Source organism: Neophocaena asiaeorientalis, unplaced genomic scaffold (assembly GCF_003031525.2).
Source record: "Neophocaena asiaeorientalis asiaeorientalis breed wild unplaced genomic scaffold, Neophocaena_asiaeorientalis_V1.1 scaffold204, whole genome shotgun sequence".
NCBI lineage: Eukaryota > Metazoa > Chordata > Mammalia > Artiodactyla > Phocoenidae > Neophocaena > Neophocaena asiaeorientalis.
This window is the reverse complement of record NW_020173922.1, coordinates 3016924-3036983: the sequence shown is the minus strand read 5'-3', so window position 1 is coordinate 3036983 and position 20060 is coordinate 3016924. Positions and strand designations below refer to the sequence as shown.

Here is a 20060-nt window from a genome sequence, read left to right as displayed (position 1 = left end):
TTTTTTATCCTGTTACAAAAACGCTGCAGCAAACATCTTGGAACACATATTCTTGCACCACTTTTGTGAATGTTTTTGTTGACTAGAGCTCTAGAAGTGATATTTCTAGGTCAAAGATATGCACATTTGAATTTTTGATTGATATTGCCAAATTCTTCCTTCCCTTCTTAAGCCGTGTTAGTTAAGTTTCCATTAACAGTGGTGGTTTCCCCGCTGTCTTACCAGCATTGAAGTTTATGTGTCTCTGTGTATATGGTGGTGCAGAGTTTGAATTTGAACTTAACCTTGAGTAAGGCAAACATCCAAACCATAGATTCCCCTTTTTGCTTCGAAGCCCCATTTTGATTTGTATAGAAATGAAATCTCTCTTCAAAGGAGAGGTTTGACCCAAGGAGAAATTTTTGCCATTTTCTGTCATTCAGTGTCACATTCACCATTACAGCCAGCTTTTGCAGAGGATATCTTTATTGTTTTTGTTCTGCATTAAATGAACATGGGAGATAGATGAAGAGACGGGGGTGTGTGACGGGGATGATGATATTGCCCCCAGGGCTTCTGGTCCTCTTGGACAGTCTTTGTAAAATTTGGTTCAGTTACTGCTCTGTATTTCTACCCTGAGGTAACTACTGGAATTGATTTTTGTTTTGTGATGAACCTTGATGATTCTGTGTTTGGGGTAGCAGGTTTTTCTTAGCGTACCTGTGTGTGTGTGAGAGAGAGAGCACTCGCTGATGTCAGATAGTAGAGACTTTGTGTTTTTGTTTTATTTTAAGTATTAAATTTAAAGGTGTTTACATTAGCCTAAACACCTTTGTGGATGACTTGTAACTTTTCTTTCTTTTTTGAGGTTGAGGAAGTTGTTTGAAAGCTGTTTAAAGTTAATGCCTCTTTGCAAAAGTTACCTATGTTGATTTTCCTTACAGGTATTTGAAGCTGTGATTTCATGGATCAATTACGAGAAAGAAACCCGTTTAGAGCACATGGCAAAGCTGATGGAACACGTCCGTCTCCCTCTCTTACCGAGGGATTACCTTGTCCAGGTGAGTGCTATGTGAAGAGCCAAGCACTTCCCTGCTCACCCAAGCCTCCTAGGAGTAGCAGTGGGCAACCCCGGTTGTGTGGAGTGGTGAGTTTCCTGGGTCCTTTCTGTGGAGTGAGGGCACCAACCCACTGGGTTCAGTGTGAGGCATGGTAGTGTAAGGTTTAAGAGCATAGGTTTGAGAATGAGACACTAAGGTTTAGTTCCTCCTCTTCTACTTCTTAGCTTTAAGCCTCAGTTTCTTTTTCTCTAGAAGGGAAATTATACTAGAGCCCAGCAGGGTTGTTGTGAGGACCAAAGGAGCTGTAAGGATGCGGTTCAGGTGTTAATATGGAGCTGGGGATGACACATGTTCAACAGAAGTTATTAGCTGTTTTTGTTGTACAGAACTGAAGCAAGAAGGGTCATTTCCATCATGTTTCTATGTTCCCTTTTTGCCTTCGTGTTAGGCAGCTTGGGGCCCAATTCAGGACTGTAAAAACCAGCTCTTTGCAAGTGCCTGGAATACATACTGCATCTGCTTCCTCTAAAACATGGCGCCACATATTTTCTCATTTAATCCTTGTAACAACCCTGTGAGCAGAGGTTAAAATCCCCTTTTTACAAATGTGGGCTTTGAGGCTTATGGAGGTTGGGATTTATCTGGAGTCACCAGCTAGTAAGTGGCAGGGTTAGGATTCAAATCCAAGTCTGTCTGGCTCTAGACCACCCACCTTCCCTAAGCAGGCGCCACCTTTAATACTTTCTCTTCTGTTTGTATATTTTACATGACTTAACTTTGTAGTGTCAGTGGCATTAGATGTTTTCCAGGCAGGCAGAGGATAAAACTTAAATAGACGAATAACAAGTGCCAAGGCAGTAGGCCAGCCCTCAGCCGTCCTCAAGAAGTCCCTGGGAGGAATGGCAGATGTGAAGCCGGGATAAGAGTAGGTTCAGCAGCCCAGCAGCTGAGTTCTGTCACTTCTTGACCGTAAGACACTGGGCGAATCCTCAGCCTTGCTAAGCCTCTGTCTTCTCATCTGGTGAAAATAGCCCCTGCCCTTATAGGGTCGTTTGGGGATAGAATGAGATAAACCATGTAAAGCCTACAACCCTGTGTTCAGTGATATCTCTATGGTCTTCACGACCACTGCTACCGTTGGTAGTAGCGGGAGAGAGTATCCTTACCAGCACTTATAAAGTCTTCATCTTGTGGTGCTGTTGATCACAGGCCTCAGGAGTCAGTGGAATGGTCTCTGAATCTCTGAACCTTAGCCCTCTTCTCAGGGGCCGGGACGTATATTCTCAAGCCTTCATACATGCCCTGCGTTTTACACTTTGGATGGCACCACTGCCACCTGGTGGCCGCACATCCTTCGTGTAGGAGAGGCCCCCTCAGCAGAGGCACCGAACCCACCTGAGCTCCCCGTGTCAGAGCCAAACCTCCCACTATCCTGAGTGGGGCCTAACCACCGGTGAAGGCGGACACCTGGCCTCCAGCACAGTCTCACTTTCACAAGGAGGAAGGGCGGTTTGTGGACTTGGGTTCCGGAGCAAGCTAAAGGGGCTTTAGATACCCCTATGCACAACCTCCGTCAGGTACCCACAATGGAAATTTAATGAAGACTTTAGGAAATAGTTCCTGGGTTATTAGGGCAAGGTCAGGTTTAGATCTGGAGAAGGAGGAGCTCAGAGACAATGTGCATGAGAACTGTTGTGTGGGACTTTTTTTTTTTTTTTCCAGAACACCTCTGGAAGGAGATGTTTTTCATTTGACCTTGAAACGTCAAACTAGTCTAACCACTGGGGATGGCTGATGGTAGAGGAGGAGGCTGAGAGAAAGGAAAGCTCTGGGCAGACCTGTACCAACACTGACTTCTGGGGCAGTTGTTTTGTTGTTGTTGTTGCTGTTATCTTTTAATAGCTAACCTTTATTAGGCTTTTATTAAATATTTACAAATATTGTGCCAAATGTATAACATGCCGTATCTTATTTAAAAATTGGTCCTTGTGATAAAATATGTACAATATAAACTTCATCATGGTAACCATTTTAAGTGTACAGTTCAGTGGCATTAATTGCACTCGCTGTGCTGTACAACCATCACCATACCCATTTCTAAAACTTTTTCATCATCCCAAATTGAAACTCTGTACCCATGAAGTACTAACTCTCTCAGGGAGCTTTTCATTCAAGCCGAATGAGTTCTTTGGGAGAAGTAGCTACTCATGCATTTTTCCTTCTTCCCAAGCTTTTAAAGAGATCCTCTCCCACCCTTTTTCATTTTTAACCGACCCCAAACGTTTATGATTTGTCCCTACCTGCCTCAATCCCTCAGTAGGAGGGGAAAAAAACCTTCCAAGAAAACGGAGTGTCCCTGGGGATAGTCTGCGGGGAAGGAGGTGTCCAGAGATAACAGAGGCGCCCTCACTGATCCTTCTTTTCCTGCCATCTCCAACACTACCCAGCAGGTGATGGCCCTGGCCGCATTCCCATTCCTAGTTACAGGTGGGGGACCCAGGAGCGGCTCAGCCAGGCCTGTGCGTGACAGCTTGAGGGCTGAGATAATTGAGGTGGGGAGGCCCTTCTCATTCTCTGACTGGACCTGAGGGCCTCTGGGTCAGAACCCTTGTCTTGTGCATCATTTTCTCCCCGGGGTCCAGCACTGAGCTGCCCAACCAGGAGACATTCAATCACCGTTAGCTGCTGAATGGAATTGACCTTGCCAACAGCTCCCAAACACTCCAGCAAAGAAGACATGAAGTAGCCTCTGAAGACCACACTACCCCTTACATATATGCCACGTAGCAATCTGACCTGTGCCCAAGGGTGGAGATTTGAGAGTCAGAGTACCAGCGTGGTTCATCCTTAGCTTTGCTTGTGAAATATTTAGGCCCACACTTGCTGAGCACCTGCTTAAGTCCTTGGCTCCAGAATAAGGCATGAAGAAGCCACAGCCCCAGCTTAGATGCAGTCCAAGTGGAGGTCAGTTGGTGGGACTTTTGTGCAGGACATTCTTTCTGCTCTGATACCACTGCTCTGTTGGAGAGTGCCTCACTGGACACTTCTCCCTGAGGCTTGCACTGTAAGATAATGAATATGAATAATTCTTCTTGAATATCACCTTATTATACCCAGTGCCTCCAAAGGTTGGCCGATGCATCCCACCGTTTTCCTCTTTCCCTCCCTCTCCTTCTCTCAAATATCTGGCCATTTGCCTTAAACATTATAATACATTCCAACCAGAAGGCATGTGGAAAGAAGCCTTAGGGACAATCAGTTGTCTTTGTTTTGCATAATCTCGTTAAGCCTATAAACAAACAAACAAACACAACCTGTGAGGTTGTGGGGGACTTTAATATGCCCATCTTACATCTTACAGATGAGGAAACTGAGGATCAGAGGAGTTAAATGGTAGAGCTGGGATTTGTAACCCTGTCTGCTTGATGCCAGAGCTTAATCACCTACTCCATTGTTCTCTTGAGATGCAGGAGGTGGGCATTAAGCTGTAACTCTGTGGACCTTTGTCTTAGGGTCTGAGATGGTGCGGTATGGGAACGAATGAGTGTGAGAGTACAGGAATGACTCAGCCCAGGGAGATGGCTTGGGAAATGGGGCCGAGTTCTGCACCAGGATCACCTGTGGGTTATTACCTCTAGACAGTTGAAGAAGAAGCTTTGATAAAGAATAACAACACCTGTAAGGACTTCCTCATCGAGGCCATGAAATATCATCTTCTCCCTCTGGATCAGAGGCTCTTGATTAAAAACCCAAGGACGAAGCCCAGGACTCCAGTTAGCCTGCCCAAGGTAAGCCCCAGCCCAGTCACTGCCAAGAGTTGGAACTGTGATCTGGGAAAATGGCCTTGTACTCCTGTCTCCAAGTCTCTCCTCACCCATGGCTGCCCTGCATCTCGGTTGTATTTACCACCTAGGAGATGGAGTCTGCTGGTTCCTCGTGAATCTGCTGGTACCTCTCTCTTCCGGGGTCTTCCTTTCCTAAGGGTTTCAAGGTAACCTTCACTGTCACCAGGAAGGATTGTGAATAACTCAGGTCTCTTTCTTCTTCCCTTCCTGTTTTACACCATGGTATGGGCTCTGTTTCTTTTGGAAGCAGAGGAGTAGCTGAGTGGGTCTTGACGTAGTGTTGGCCACAGCAGTCCTCTTTCTAGGCCATTCTTTGAGTCAGAACAGTCCTAGTCTGGTTTCTCCCCTCACCACAGAGCCATAAAGGACAATTAGGGCTGCCAGAGGAGAAAGGGGCCCTTAAGGAGTCCTACAGGTAAGGAAGTGGGGGAAAGATATGGGGGAGATGAGAGCGTGTGAGGGGGCAGGCAGGGGGAGGGAAGGATGAGTGTAGGAGGGGACACCATGATGGAAGGTCTGTGCTGGGTACTGGCTCTCTGGTTCCCTGCCAGTCCCCACCCCTCCGTGGTCCTCAGGCTCCTCACATGTAGAATGAAGGATGCTGCACTAGATGGTCTCTCAAGGCCTTTCTACCTTGGCATTCGAGTCGTCTTTCCAGGATCCTAACATGAGGTCTAGGGGGACGTCCCAGCCAACCCAGGAGGAAGGGTAGAGGGGAGGAATGAGTCGTGTTGGCTCATCCACTACAAGTAGGCAGCACCCAGGAATTCCTTGCCTTGTCCTTCTCTTCCTCTTTGTGGTTGGCTGCCTTACTCCGCGCCTGCTGCTTCCAGGAAGGGTTTCACGGGGCTAGAGAAGCATGTTGTCCAAGACCAGATATTTGGATTTTCCGAGGTTTGCTTCTCTCCACTCTGCTTTGTGACCCCAGATCATGGAGAACATAGTGGTTGCAATGTGAACAGAGGTTACAAATGTCCCCGATAATATAAGCAGCTGACATTTATTGAGTACTTACTGTGTGCCAAGCAGTGAGCTGAAGATATCGCATAGAAAGTAGAGGCAGTTATCCTAGTTCAGGAAGGAGGAAACTGAGGGTCAGAGAGATTAACTGACTTGCCCAAAGTCAACACAGCTAATGTGGTGGAACCAGGTTTTTTATGGTTTTGTTTTAATAAATTTATTTTTTTATTTTTGGCTGCGTTGTGTCTTCATTGCTGCGCGTGGGCTTTCTCTAGTTGCAGTGAGCGGGGGCTACTCTTTGTTGTGGTGCGTGAGCTTCTCATTGTGGTGGCTTCTCTGGTTGCAGAGCATGGGCTCTAGGTGCACGTGCTTCAGTAGTTGTGGCACGTGGGCTCACTAGTTGTGACGCATGGGCTTAGTTGCTCCGCGGCATGTGGGATCTTCCCAGACCAGGGCTCGAACCCCTGTCTGCTACATTGGCAGGCAGTTCTTACCCGCTGTGCTACCAGGGAAACCCCCTGGAATCAGGTTTTGAATTGAGTCTTTCTCCCGCTGCAAACCTGTTCTTGAACCCTTACCATCCTGTACCTGCTCCACCTTTGTAAACCTGATTTTTACCTACCTGTCTGCCTCCTGTTGCACAGTGCCAGCTAGGAGGGGCAGCCACAGGGCATGGGTCTCAGCCTTGGGACCATTTGCCTTATTGCATGTTGATGCGTTTTGTTTTGTTGGAACATTGCATCAAAACTTCTTCATATTTTTCAAAATGAAAATAACTTAGCTTTCTTTGATTATAGAAATGTATGCTCATTGTAGATTATTAAAAGGATTTCAAAATAAAGTAAAAATCACCTGAAATCCTTCCACCCAGGGACAGTCACTGCTATCATTTTGATGAATTTTCTTCCAGACGTATCTCTGTGCACTTATTCACAAATAGGTCAAACTGTACAGTTTTAGATACATGGACTCTTGCTACACAGATTGAAATCTTTTTCTCCTACTCAACCAGATGCTACAGACTGCATTCAATGTTATCACTATGGGTAGAAACAGCATTTAAATTGTAATAGGTGCATGGCATTTAATTATATTTATGTGCTATTATTTATGTAACTGTCATCTATTGATGGGCCTTGCAATAATTTCCATTTTTTAAAATATCTAAACATATATGTGTCAAATATCCTTTAGAAGATGGCATCTTGTTTTGGTTTGCATTTCTTTAATTGTGAGTAAGATTAATCTTGGTTTCAAAGGATTATTGGCATTTGTATATTTGGGGGGTGTGGAAATTCCCTGTTCATGTCCTTTGCCCATTTTTCTGTTAGACTGTATTTTTTTAATTAATGGTTTTTACATGCTCTTTTTAAAGAGTTTAGGCCCTTGTATGTGTTTTACATATTTCTTTCTTAGTTTGTAGTTTGTCTCTAAACTTGTTTGTAACATTTTGAATCCCGAAAAATAATAAGTAGTCAAATTAATCTATCTTCTGCTTTATAGCTTAGGTTTTGCTTAGAAATTAAAAAAAAATACTCTGTGTTTTCTTCAAGTACTTTTATGATTTCTGTTTTCTGTTTGAATCTTTGATGCACTTAGAATTTGTTTTGGTGTAAAGAGTGAGGGTAGGAATTCAGGTTTATTTGTATTGCAGATCATGAGGCTGTTGCCTCAAAGTTATCTTATTAAATAATCTCTCTCTCCCATGGACTTGAATATCACCCTCATTATGATCTAAATTTCTACCAGCTTTGTGTCTGGAGAATATTGATTATAAGGTGCACTGTTGTTTTGTGTGCAGGCGGTTTTTTTATATCCCGGGTTTTCAGCTGGCCTTATTGCTTGTCTGTGACTTTTCTCTTTGAAAACTGAGGTTCTCATCCTATCTAATATCAGGTTAATGACGTCTTTTCCTGGGGAGTGTATTCTGGAGCTAAGGAAATGGTGCAGAGCTGGCCCGTTTTCTTTGTGTGGTGACCCTACCCAGTGGCCTCCCCTTTTCTAGGCTCCATGTCTGGCTTTTACAGCATACACCCATGAAAAGACAGTTTTGAAAATCAAAGCCAAGTTTGTATCTGAGCCTGGACTAAGCATGCTTGAGACAACCCTCCCCCCCCACCACCACCGCTCCCCACCTCTGCAACATACCTTGTGTCCCTTCCCAGATATTGATTCTATAATTGAGAAGAGTCCACCCCCTGTTTCAGGAGGCCAAAGTTGTCCCCCTGTCGCCTCTACTCCTTAGGAACCGTTTATTTTCCAAATGAAAATATTTAGGTTTCTGAGCACATGGCCTTCTGCAGGCGACTGGCACCATGACTTCCTTTGAATCTGTTGAAGGAATTTAAAAAAAGGCGTTGCTGCTCTTTGCCTCATTGTTCCCCCAGCTTTAGTCCTTAAATGATTTAAGGTTATATTGTCCATGCTGCTTCTCAACCTCTACTCCTGTCACCATTGTGTGGGCACTTGAATTAACAAGATCTCCACTGTGGGTTTGAGGAGTGGGGTGTGCTGAGGGGAGTTGTCACTTTGAGGATTATGGACTGTGCCTTATCTCATTAAATCATGATAATAATAGGTCAGTGCTAGTCATATCCCTACTTTACAGAGTTTAATCAGAGAGGTTAAGTAACTTGCCCAGTAATACAGCTAGTAAGTGCAGAGCTGGGGTTTGAACAAGGTCTGTTCCACTCCAAAGTCTTGTACCAAACTGCCTTCAGGGACAGGTTTTCACATTTTGGTGGCAGATAAAAAAAGATTCTTTTCTTTCTCTTCCTTTTCTTTTCTCTTTTCTTTCTTTTCGCTTCCCTCTCCCTATTTTTCCTTCCTTCCTCCCTCCCTCCCTCCCTCTTCATCTTTCTTTTTTTTCTTTCGCATCAAAATATTCTTTAATTAAAGCTCTATAATATCTCATTCATCTCATTGAGATGCATTTCTAATACATTTACTTCTTTTTTTTTAAGTTAGTACTTTATATTTTTAGAGCAGTTTTAGATTCATAGCAAAATTGAGGGGGGGACTTCCCTGGTGGTCCAGTGGTTAAGACTCTATGCTCCCAGTGCAGGGGGCCTGGGTTCAATCCCTGGTCAGGGACTAAGATCCTGCATGCTGCAACTAAAGATCTCCTGTGCCACAATGAAGATCCTGCATGCAGCAACAAAGATCCTGTGGGCTGCAACTAAGATGTGGCACAGCCAAATACATTTTTTTTTTTTTTCTGGTACACGGGCCTCTCACTTTTGTGGCCTCTCCCGTTGCAGAGCACAGCCTCCGGACGCGCAGGCTCAGCGGCCATGGCTCACGGGCCCAGCCGCTCCACGGCATGTGGGATCTTCCCAGACCGGGGCATGAACCTGTGTCCCCTGTGTCGGCAGGTGGACTCTCAACCACTGCGCCACCAGGGAAGCCCCAATAAATATTTTTTTAAAAATTGAGGGGAAGGTACAGAGATTCCCCATATACCTTCTGCCCCCACACATGCGTAGCTTTCCTCATTATCAACATCCCATATTTTTAAAAATTCCTATTTATTGAGGTACAATAATTTATTCACAGTAAAATTTGCTCTTTTTAAAAAGGGATGCAGTTTGATGAATTTTGACAAATGCACGCAGTCATATACCCACCATCCTCATCAAAATATAGAATATTTTAATCACTCCAAAAAGTTCCCTTGTGCTGCTTTGTAGTCAAGTGCCTTCTCCCACCCCCAGCTCCTGACAGCTACTGATCTGATTTCTGTCCTTACAGTCTTCTCTTTTCTAGAATGTCATAAATGTATTGTAATTATGCCATATGTAGCCTTTTGATCTTGCCTTATTTCTCTTTGCATCATGTTTTTGAGATTCATCCATGTTGTTGCACGTATTAAGAGTTAATTCCTTTATATTGCTAAGGAATATTCCATTGTATGGATGGACTGTAATTTGTTTATCCATTTACTGGCTGATGGACATTTGGGTGTTCAGTTTTTGGCTATTACAAATAAAGCTGCTTTGAACATTCACTTACAGATTTTTGTGTGGACAAATATTTTAATTTCTCTTGGGTAAATACTTTAAATTCTCTTGGGAGTAGGATTGTTGGGCTGAATGGTAACTGTAAGTTTAACTTTTTAAGAAATTGCTAAACTGTCTTTCAAGGTGACTGTGCCATTGTGCTTTCCCGTCAGCAACGTATGAGAGTTCTTGTTACTCAACTGTCTCACCACTCCTTGTATTATCTATTTAAAAACAATTTGGCCATTCTAGTAGGTATGTGGTCGTATCTCATTGTGGTTTTAATGTGCATTTCTCTAATGATTAATGATGTTGAGCATCTTTTCATGTGCTTATTTGCCATTTGTTTGTCTTCTCTGGTGAAGTTTTTGTTCAAATCTTTCCCCATTTAAAAAATTATTTTCTAATTATTGAGTTGTAAGAGTTCTTTATAGGTCTGGCCAACTCAAAGTCTTTGCTTTTGACCATGACATGATACTAACCCCACAAAGATGATAGTAGCAGGTCTAATTGCTGAGCACGTGCTAAGCGCTGAGCTGAGTGATTTACATTTATTATCTAATAAGATTTTCAAAATTGTCGTTATCCCCCTTTTACACATGGGGAAGTTGGATCTCGGGTTATGTCACCTACTCGCTGTGTATTAGTTTCTGCATTTCAGATTACCCTAACCTTGGTGGCTTAACACAGCAAACGTTTATCTTAGTTTCTGTGGGCAGGGATCCTGTAGAGGCTTAGCTGGGTCATCCTGGCCCAGGGCCTCTCGTGGGGTTGTAGTCAAGCTGCTGGTTGGGACTGCAGTCACCCCCAGGCTTGTTTGGGGAGGATCTGATTCTAAGCTTACTCTTGTGCTTGATTGTAGGTATCAGTTCCCCACCCCACAGGCCTCTCCATAAGCTGCTCGGGTGTCCTCATGACATGGCAGCTGGCGTCCCCAGAGTGAGTGATTCTACAGCAAAAGAATGAGAGAGCACGCCCATGACAGAAGCTGTAGTCTTTAAATAACCTTCTCTCAAAGTGATGTCCCATCACATCTGCTGTATTTTATTTCCTGGGTGTGAGTCAGCAAGTCTACCCCACACTCAAGGGAGGGGGTGGTGATTAAGTTCCATGTCTTGAGTGGTGGAATATCAAAGAATTTGCAATGTATCTGGAAGCACAGCTAGTAAATAGCTAAGCTGAGATTTAAGTCCAGGGTGACTGACTTCAGACCTTGCCTCCACATTTCACAAAAGCATTTTAGCTGAGTACTGGGTAGAAAGAAACCTGATTCCTACCCTCTGAGGACTTTTAAGAAGTCCCTCTGAGAAAGTAAGGTAGAAATATACAAGTGGCCAAATAAAAGGAGGAAGAAGAGAAGTTGAGAGACAATGGGGCTACTTGGAGGTGGCCACAGGAATTCCAAGGGCCAGCTGGCTTGTGCTTTCATGAATTCAGTCCAAGTTGGCTTTCTGACAGAGCTGACTTTGAGAAACAAAGGGGTGGAGAGAGATTTGCACATTGTTCTCAGCAATTCTCAGCAGAGAACCTTTTTTCCAGCCAAACCTCCTCCCTGAAAGAAACAAGACTCTGCCTTGAGATAGCTGCAGAGGCTAAGAAGGGTGTTTTTTTCTTGTGCCATATATGCATTGATCATACTGACATATTCAAGCCAGAACAGCTAATAGCATCATCTGGGCTCCCACACGTTCACCACCCAGCACTTTCCCTGAGGCTGGGTTGCCATGGACAACCAGGGGCTGACTCCCAGCCACTCACGATACTCCTGTGTTACCTTGTGCTGCAGATGGCAGCAGAGAAATGAGGTTCCAGGAAGATGCAAATAAACCCTTTGGAGATGTACTGAATCTGGCACTTTTCACTGTCATTTCAGTGCAGTTGACATCTTTATTCAACTCTTTACAATGACACCAAAAAGCCATTTGGGCTGGAAGTGGGTGGCTTCCTCCTGAGTTGGTCTGTCCTGCCTTCAGAAGACAGTGTTGGAAACAAGGCTGTTGGCAGGGTGGGTAGGATGACTTCTCACCTGGGCCGGGCCCACGGGTGGACACTGCTCCTCCCGCATCTCGGTCCTTTAAGTGGACCCAGGCAAGACCCTGGGAAACACCCTGGGGTCCTGAAAACCCCCGTCATTATCCCTGGAATTACTGGAGCTCACTTTCCCGTTCACAGATCATAAGCGTCCTTTTCTACCGTTTGTTGGGAATCTGTTTTAGCAGCTGCTTTAAACGGTAGTAATGATGCTGGTGTTGATCTAATAATAGAAGTTAACATTTAGTATGTGCTGTTTACCGAACGCTGTGCTAAATGCTTTATATCATTTAAGCCTCCTGACACCCATGGGAGAAACATCCTATTATCCTGATATTTTAGGTGATGGAAGCGAGCTTGGCAAGGTTAAGTGCCTGCCCAGGTTCACACAGCTCGTTAGTGACGGGGCTGGTATTTGAGCGCAGATGTGTCTGACTCCAAAGTCCGTTTCCCACTCCCGCTCTCCTCCCTGGGTCTTGCTCCCGTGCTGCTGCTTCTTCACCCCTCGTGGTCCGTGCACCTTGGCTGTCAGTCCTTGCCTGGAGCACCAGTTGCTCAGAACCTGCTGGGACAAGTCTTCTGCCTCGACCTCGACATGCTCCTTCGGATGAATTTTTGGTGTTAGCCCTGCGGCCCCACGCACCAGGGTAAGAGAGACTCTTGCTTCCTGCCCTGGCCCGAGGGACCGACTGGCTGGGCCTGCCTTCTGCCCAGCTCACCGGTCATGGAAGAGAGTTTGGACACACACTCTACTCTTGCCTGATGAACAAGGTGTACAGAGCCTGGGTCATTCCACTCCCCTGAGTGCAGAGTCTAATGACTTAGGGTTAGGGTCCTGATGCACAAATGGGCTGGAAAGCTCTGCGCTGTTCACTCCTGCCCTTCCCCTGGCTAGTCTCTGCTACCTGATGGCTCTCAGACACAGAGCAGTTGTCATGTTGTGAGGAGGGACCAACATGCCTGCACTGACACAGTCACACTGGTGGAGTTCAGACTCATCCAAGTGAAAGAAACAGTGTTAAATGTTTTTTTTAAAAAACATCTTGTTATGCTGGGAGTGAAATTTCCTTCCCAAGGAATCAGGTAGTCTTTACATGGTCTCACTAATGTCCCTAAAGTAAATGGCCATTTGACTTTCTAAAATGAGGGTGTTTTCCTTGGGAGTGGTCCAGTAGCCATGTCCCGCACAGTCGAGTCTGGCTCACCAGTGTTATGTCACCCAGAACTCTCCACTCACCAAGAGGTCTGCAGCCTTTAACACAGTGATGACTGAGACTTGGGGTCAGGACCCTGGGTGCCCTGCAGAGCTCCCAAGTACATTGCTGTCCTTGAGTGTGATGAGGTTATGTTTGGTCTAGCATAATTGTTAGCCTGGAACTAGTTCTTTAGTATTTTATGATTCCCATATGACCACCGGTAGTTCTTACTCAGAGTTACCTTGAAGGATAAATGTTAAACATAGTGATCATTTAATAAGCTGATTTGACTCAGTAATTTCTAGTAAAGACATTACACATCTTTAGTAAAGTAGGACTTAGGGGTGTCAGGGGAAGAAAGAAATATGCCTATTGAAGTCTTTGGGCCTGAGTTTTTCTGGAAATGTCAAATGTGGGCTTGCAAGAAAGAACGGTTCAAGTCTCTTCTTGCCATGACAAGAAGAGACTTGAGTAGCTGGAGGTTTACAGTTTCAGAGGTGTAATACATGTAGACTTTGGGGAATACTCGTTTTTGTCTAATTGGCTGCTAAAATCAGGTATCTATGGAAACAACCATCTGTTAGTAGTCAAGATAGGAAATGTATTCTTTTTATGCTGTACAATTACATAGTGATGACTGTAGTACTCCTTGTATGATGGGTTTTTGTAAGACCTGCCGTAGAAATTGGACTTCTCATGTCTACGAGAGAAGGAGAAAGTATACCTACTCCTCCCTCTGCCTTGAGCTACCTCCACATTTTCAGAAACCAATGGTCCTACCCCCACGAAACCTCATAATTGCTCTTCCCAGATTATTGTACAAGTTTGGAATTTTAGAAGTCGTCTCTCACCAGTGGTTTTATAAGCTCAAAGGCAAGTTTATTTTGAAAACCTTGTTCTGTATCTTTTTTGTCTTTCTATGCAGGTGTTACTTTAACATTAAATTTTTTGCATTTCTATAATATCGCTTCTGTGTTATTGTGAAAATTCTCAGAGATGAGTGCTGGATTTTCTCCAGTATGAATGTACTTCCCTACCCTGGTGGAAGATGGCTTCTGGGACATGGTTAAGTCCCCTGAAGCTTTGCCTTTTTTGTTTATAGAAGAGGTCTTGATAGCTTATGCAAAGAATAAACAGCCTTCTGGTGGTTGAGTCAAAAGATGGGAAAAGCTCTCTTTCTCTTTTTGTTTGTTTTCCTCAAATTCTGTCCCCAGAATTGTAATCTGGTGTCTAACATGTTTTAACCCAAGAAAGAGACATTCTAGCTTGTGTTTGTTTTTTTTTTATTTAACTGTGTATTTTTTTAATTAAAAAAATTATTTATTTAATTTATTTATTTTTGGCTGTGTTGGGTCTTTGTTGCTGCGTGCGGGCTTTCTCTAGTTGCAGCGAGTGGGGGCCACTCTTCGTTGAGGTGTGCAGGCTTCTCATTGCGGTGGCTACTCTTGTTGCAGAGTATGGGCTCTAGGCACGTGGGCTTCAGTAGTTGTGGCACGTGGGTTCAGTAGTTGTGGCTCATGGGCTCTAGAGCGCAGGCTCAGTGGTTGTGGCGCACGGGCTTAGTTGCTTCACGGCATGTGGGATCTTCCTGGACCGGGGCTTGAACCCGAGTCCCCTGCGTTGGCAGGCAGATTTTTAACCACTGTGTCACCAGGCAAGCCCTGTAACTGTGTATTTTTTCATTTAACTCTTTGCATGTGGTCTTTACTATTCATTTATTCTTTATTCCAAATAAATATTTGAGTCATCACTTTTACCTGGTACCCTAGGGCCCTAAGGTTGTCTTGGTGATTGAGGCAGGTACATTTTTCTGCACTGGCAGGGCTCACTGTCTAGAAGGGAGACAAGGTTACTGGACAGTTACAGCACAATGTGGGGCACTTTTAGTGGGAGAACCCAGTGCATATGTGCTCTCAGAAAAGGACCTGTAACTCAGCTTTGGAGGTCAGAGAGGTCCTCTTGGAGGAAGTGACGTGTAAACTGAGACCTGAAAGATAAGCAGGTGTTGCGGGGGGGATCAGATGGGGGAAGAGTGTTTCAAGGAGAGGGTGTTGGGTACTTGATGTCACTGCAGAAAGAAAACTAAAAACTAGTTTTATTCCCAGTTAGCCCCAAAATCAGATTTCATAGAAAATCCTTGTAATGGCTTGACTTCATTTCAACTTTACCAACTCAAAACCAGAAAGACAGTACAAGTTCTAGGTATGTTTATGAATGCGGGTCATTCAGCCCTGGAGGAATAAGTTGGGCATTGTCTGAAGTTTGCCAAGAGGCTGTGTTCATTAACATCCCCCTTGAACTGTTCATGGATGCCTATCTAAGCAAAGAATTACAGATGGGAAGGAATGTAGAATTCTGCATCTCTCTGAAAAGGGCTGCTCTTGACACAGGGCAGTGGACCTTCTGAGTAGAGGAAAGTCAAATGCAGAACATTTATTTATGGAGGCACCAACAGCTCTAAGTCTGGACTATGTGTCCTGGGTTCCTTTGGCATGTTCCAGAAGTCAGAACGGAATTCTGAGTTTTTGAACATTGGTCACTTACATTCGGTCACAGAAGTGCTATAGACTAACTCTGATGACTAGTGACCACCCACATGGGCAGTAGGTGAGCCTGAATCTAGAACCTTGGGTCATAAATAATTGATCTTGAGCAATGATTGTCAGCCCTATACCTGCCTCCCTATATGGTGGATAATGTTCAGCTGCACTCACAGATTTTGATCATCACTTTTCTCCCCAAAAATGCTTTGCAGGGAAGCAAAGATCACTATGATAATTATAACGGCAGAAATGGTTGATGGCACATCATCAGGAAATCTCTATGTTTGTGGGTTAAAACAGGGGTTGTCAAAGTATGACTCTTGGAAATGCAGCATTAGCATCAACTGGGAACTTGTTAGAAATGCATATTTTCAGTCCTGCTTCAGACCTACTGAATCAGAAACTCTGTGGGGTAGGGCCCAGCAATTTGTGTCTCAGCAAGCCCTCAAGGAGATTCTGATGCACATTGAAGTTTGAGAACCATTGTGGCAAATAAGACAAGCCACAGATAATGAGAAGATCCTGTGACTTATGTTGATTGTCTGCCTGTGACTTTATCCCTTTCTCTCCACTTAAGAAGGCAACTTGGAATGAGTGAGTGAGAGTGAAGTCATTGTGGGGACAGCCATGAATTTGTAGACTTACTGACATATGTAAACTATTGTTAACTTTGGTGCTTTAATTTTTATTTATTAATAACACATGACAAAAGTCACAGCAATGGGGATACCACAGTAAACTGCTGAAGTTCTGTTGCTGCAGGCAGAACAGTGGCTTTCATTGTTTTTTAAAATACTACATCCTACGCTAAGAAATATGTTTAAATTGCTCTCTAGGAGATACATACATGTGTGTGTAACCAGAACAAATATTTCATGAAATAACATCCTTACTATATTTTCTGTGCTGTTCTATTAAAAAGTATGCTGGTTGAAACCCGTTAAATTGATCTAGTGACCCACCAATGAAATGTGACCTGCAGTTTGAAAAACACGGTGTAGTTAGCTGTCCTGGCATAGACCCTGTCTCTGGAGCAGGAGAGAGGTGGGGCTGCACTCACTCCTGTGTTAGGTGCACTTGGCTCTCAGTCTCTCTTCTGCTGCTCTTAGCTGTGTGACCTTGGGCAATTTACCTATGTTCTCTGAGCATTACTTTCCTGACCTGTCAATGTGGACGATAATATCTACCTTGCAGAGTTGTGGTGACAAACAAATGACAACATACTTCACAAGATGACTGGCAGTGGTAGCTACTACCTTACTTGTGGAAATAATACTATAGCACTGTTTTTTCAGAACATCATCAGTTACATGCATTTTTGTGGTGACCACCACAAAGCGGTGTTTTACAAATTTTTTTCCCATACTGCAGTGAATAAGTGTTCCCTATAATCTATGCATTCAGAAATATTTTTGAATAAATTTTATCTTAGCATCCAAATTCTGTACTCTATTCCAAAATATATGCATATTTTGATATATATATGGTAATATTTTATTTTGATTTAAAATTTAGTCCCCTTGCCCCCAATGCTTAAGGACACTCAGATTGCAGAAGATGCCCCAAGTGGCTATACCCCCAACATAGCCCTGAGCAGGGGCACTTGGGAAGTGTAGACTTTATGGTTGTGTTTCTGTGGGAAGATGCTCTTTAGGCTTTTCTTGAATGTTCAGACCTGTTGGTGATTAGGGGCAGCAGCTTCACGTATGTAGCTCTGTAAACTGGCATCTCAGATCATCCACGGACCCTGGGCAGTGAGCATGTGGACGTAACAGGGATTGATGACCCATGAATCTGGATGTTGGGGAGTCCCAGCTAATGTCCACTTGTCTTTCTGGAGGTCATGATCGTGGTTGGCGGCCAGGCACCCAAGGCCATCCGCAGTGTGGAGTGCTATGATTTTGAGGAGGACCGGTGGGATCAGATTGCTGAGCTCCCCTCCAGGAGATGCAGAGCAGGTGAGCCGCACTGCCTCCCGGTGTGCAGGCTGCCTTTCCACTCCGCCCCACCCCTGCCACCACCGCAGGTCTCTACTGGGTGCCACAGTCCTGCTCCTTGTTTCCAAAAACATCTGTGCATTCCACACTCCCTTCCTTTCCCTTCCCCACCTGCACAGTTCCTAGCTGCACCTTCTGGGGTCAGTTCTCATGTGCTTAGGAACTTCAGGCTAATCCAAGTACTTGCTTGAATCAAACAAAACTAGAAATGCAAATGTGAGAAGAAATCCAGTGAGTCCCATAGTGACTTCCAAATATCTAAAGTTGGAGATCACCTTCTATGGTGAATTATTTACATGCCTGCCTCGTTCCCCCATTGTCACTCATTAACGTGAGTCATCAGCCGTCTGAGATGACCTTGATGCCTTGGTTTCCTCTGCCTCAGGTGTGGTGTTCATGGCTGGCCACGTGTACGCCGTGGGCGGGTTCAATGGTTCACTGCGTGTGCGGACAGTGGACGTGTATGACGGGGTGAAGGACCAGTGGACGTCCATTGCCAGTATGCAGGAGCGCCGGAGCACGCTGGGAGCAGCTGTGCTCAATGACCTGCTCTACGCCGTCGGGGGCTTTGATGGCAGTACTGGTAGGTCCCGGACTCAGTCCCCATCCAGCCTAGGACACACCTTCCATGCAACCCTGGCTTGGTCAGCCATTTCTTGGGCCAACTGCTGGTCCCTCTGTAGCTACTGCCCCAAGAACATACCCATCCTTCTTCCTCTCCCAGCTTGCATGTCAGAGGCACACCTTCCTACACACAGAATATGTAACTGCCCACGTGCTGTCATTTCTAGGGCTCTAGGAAGGACCCCACCCTCAGAAGAGGCCCTTTTCTCCTTTCCAGTGTCTGTTAACCCATTTATTCCGGAGATGAGCCTTAGAGCAAGCTCAGCTGGAGGGTGTCTTAGAACTGTGGTCTGAACCCTCCTCTGAACAGATGAGGGAGCTAAGGTTCAGCTATGGGAAGAGACCTGGCTCAGGTCACACAGTCTTTGCCCATTGCCCTTTCTACTGCCCCACCAAAGCTGTGCAAGGTTGTGCCACTGCAGAAGCGTCCCCTTGCTCCTGGCTTTCATCTAGCTCCAAAGTGAGAATCAGAAACTACTAGTGGACATGGACTTGGAGAGATTATCTCCAGGTGGATGTCTCTGTTGACAGCAACTCTGTTAAACTAAAGTGATATCTTTTGGCCCCCAGTGACAGGAAAAACAATATATTTTACCTCCCTGAAATTTCATTTGTGTCTTCACCAATTGGTAACCTTTTTCAGCCTTCTCTTTGCCTGTTTCATTAATTCCAAGATCTGTAGCCCCTCCAGAGGCTGCTTCTAGTGAGTGGGAACTGAGAATAAAGAGAACAAAGGATAGTGGGGCATTGTTTCTTTTAGGCATTGCTTTTGGCTGCTAGTAGAAAACCTGATTAAACTGTGGCTTAAACAAATGAGAGCTTTTGCTTTGTTCATGAAACAAGAAATTCAGAGGTTGGCAGTTGCCACCTTCGTCCAGTTGCTCAAGGATACTGAGGCCAAGTTCCTGAAGAGTCTTTGGGACTTATCCTCATGGTCACAAGGTGGCTGTTACATCCAGCCAACACATTTGTGTTCCAGGTAGCAAGAAGCAGGAAGGGGGGTGGGGGCTTATCAGAAAAGCAAAGGCTGTTTCAGAGATCCTGCTTAGATTGCATTGACTTGGTCACCCACAGCTCCAAGGGATTCTGGAAAGGCAAGTTTTCAGATTTCCAGCCTCTAAAATAGAGGAAGACAAGGGAAAAGAGGGATCGAATAGGTGTTCAGCAAGGCAACCTCAGGTATTTATTCCATTCTGTCGGTTTTATGGTTTACGTTATACCCCTGGGCCTCTCACAGCCCACCCTCTAGGTCAGGTCTTAGTGGTCCCCCCAGGCAGACACAGTGCAGGTGTGTTTAGGGAGGTGCCACGGGCTGCACAGTGAGGCAGAGGTAGTGCTGAGTCATATACCCAGGTTTCCAGCCCCCGGGTCTGCACTGTTCCCCCATCCTCACTGTTCGCACAGCAGGGTGAGGCCTGGCACCATAGAAACCTCATGAGTCTCTTGTCTCCCAGGCCTGGCGTCAGTGGAAGCCTATAGCTACAAGACCAACGAGTGGTTCTTCGTGGCCCCAATGAACACACGGCGGAGCAGTGTGGGCGTGGGTGTCGTAGAGGGTAAGGAGCGGCAGTGGGTGGTGGCCTGTTCCTGCCCTGGCCCCGGGGCCTTCTCCTGGTGTCCTGACTCTATTCCTCCCGTTACTGCTGAGTCTGGTACTAGTATCCTGATGAGCGGATGAGAAGAATTGAGACTCAGAAAGGTGAAGCTACTGGCCCAAGGCTAGAAAGTGGGTGAGCTGGGTTGGGGGGCGTGGGAGGAGCCTAGAGGGGAGGTGCTGGCCTGTTGCTTTGGCCACTTGTCTCTATTACGAGTTGGAGAATCCAGAG

The 20060-nt window shown here is 45.1% G+C and overlaps 1 protein-coding gene across 1 annotated transcript in view; it reads left to right on the top strand.

Moving 5' to 3' along the window:
• KLHL3 (kelch like family member 3) overlaps positions 1-20060 on the top strand; it is a 109096-nt gene that overhangs the window by 74242 nt on the left and 14794 nt on the right. Inside the window, exons 7-11 of the mRNA XM_024752458.1 lie at positions 924-1040; positions 4679-4828; positions 17454-17571; positions 17996-18193; positions 19689-19790. Of these exons, the coding sequence (XP_024608226.1) occupies positions 924-1040; positions 4679-4828; positions 17454-17571; positions 17996-18193; positions 19689-19790 (685 nt within the window). The remainder of the gene's footprint in view (positions 1-923; positions 1041-4678; positions 4829-17453; positions 17572-17995; positions 18194-19688; positions 19791-20060) is intronic.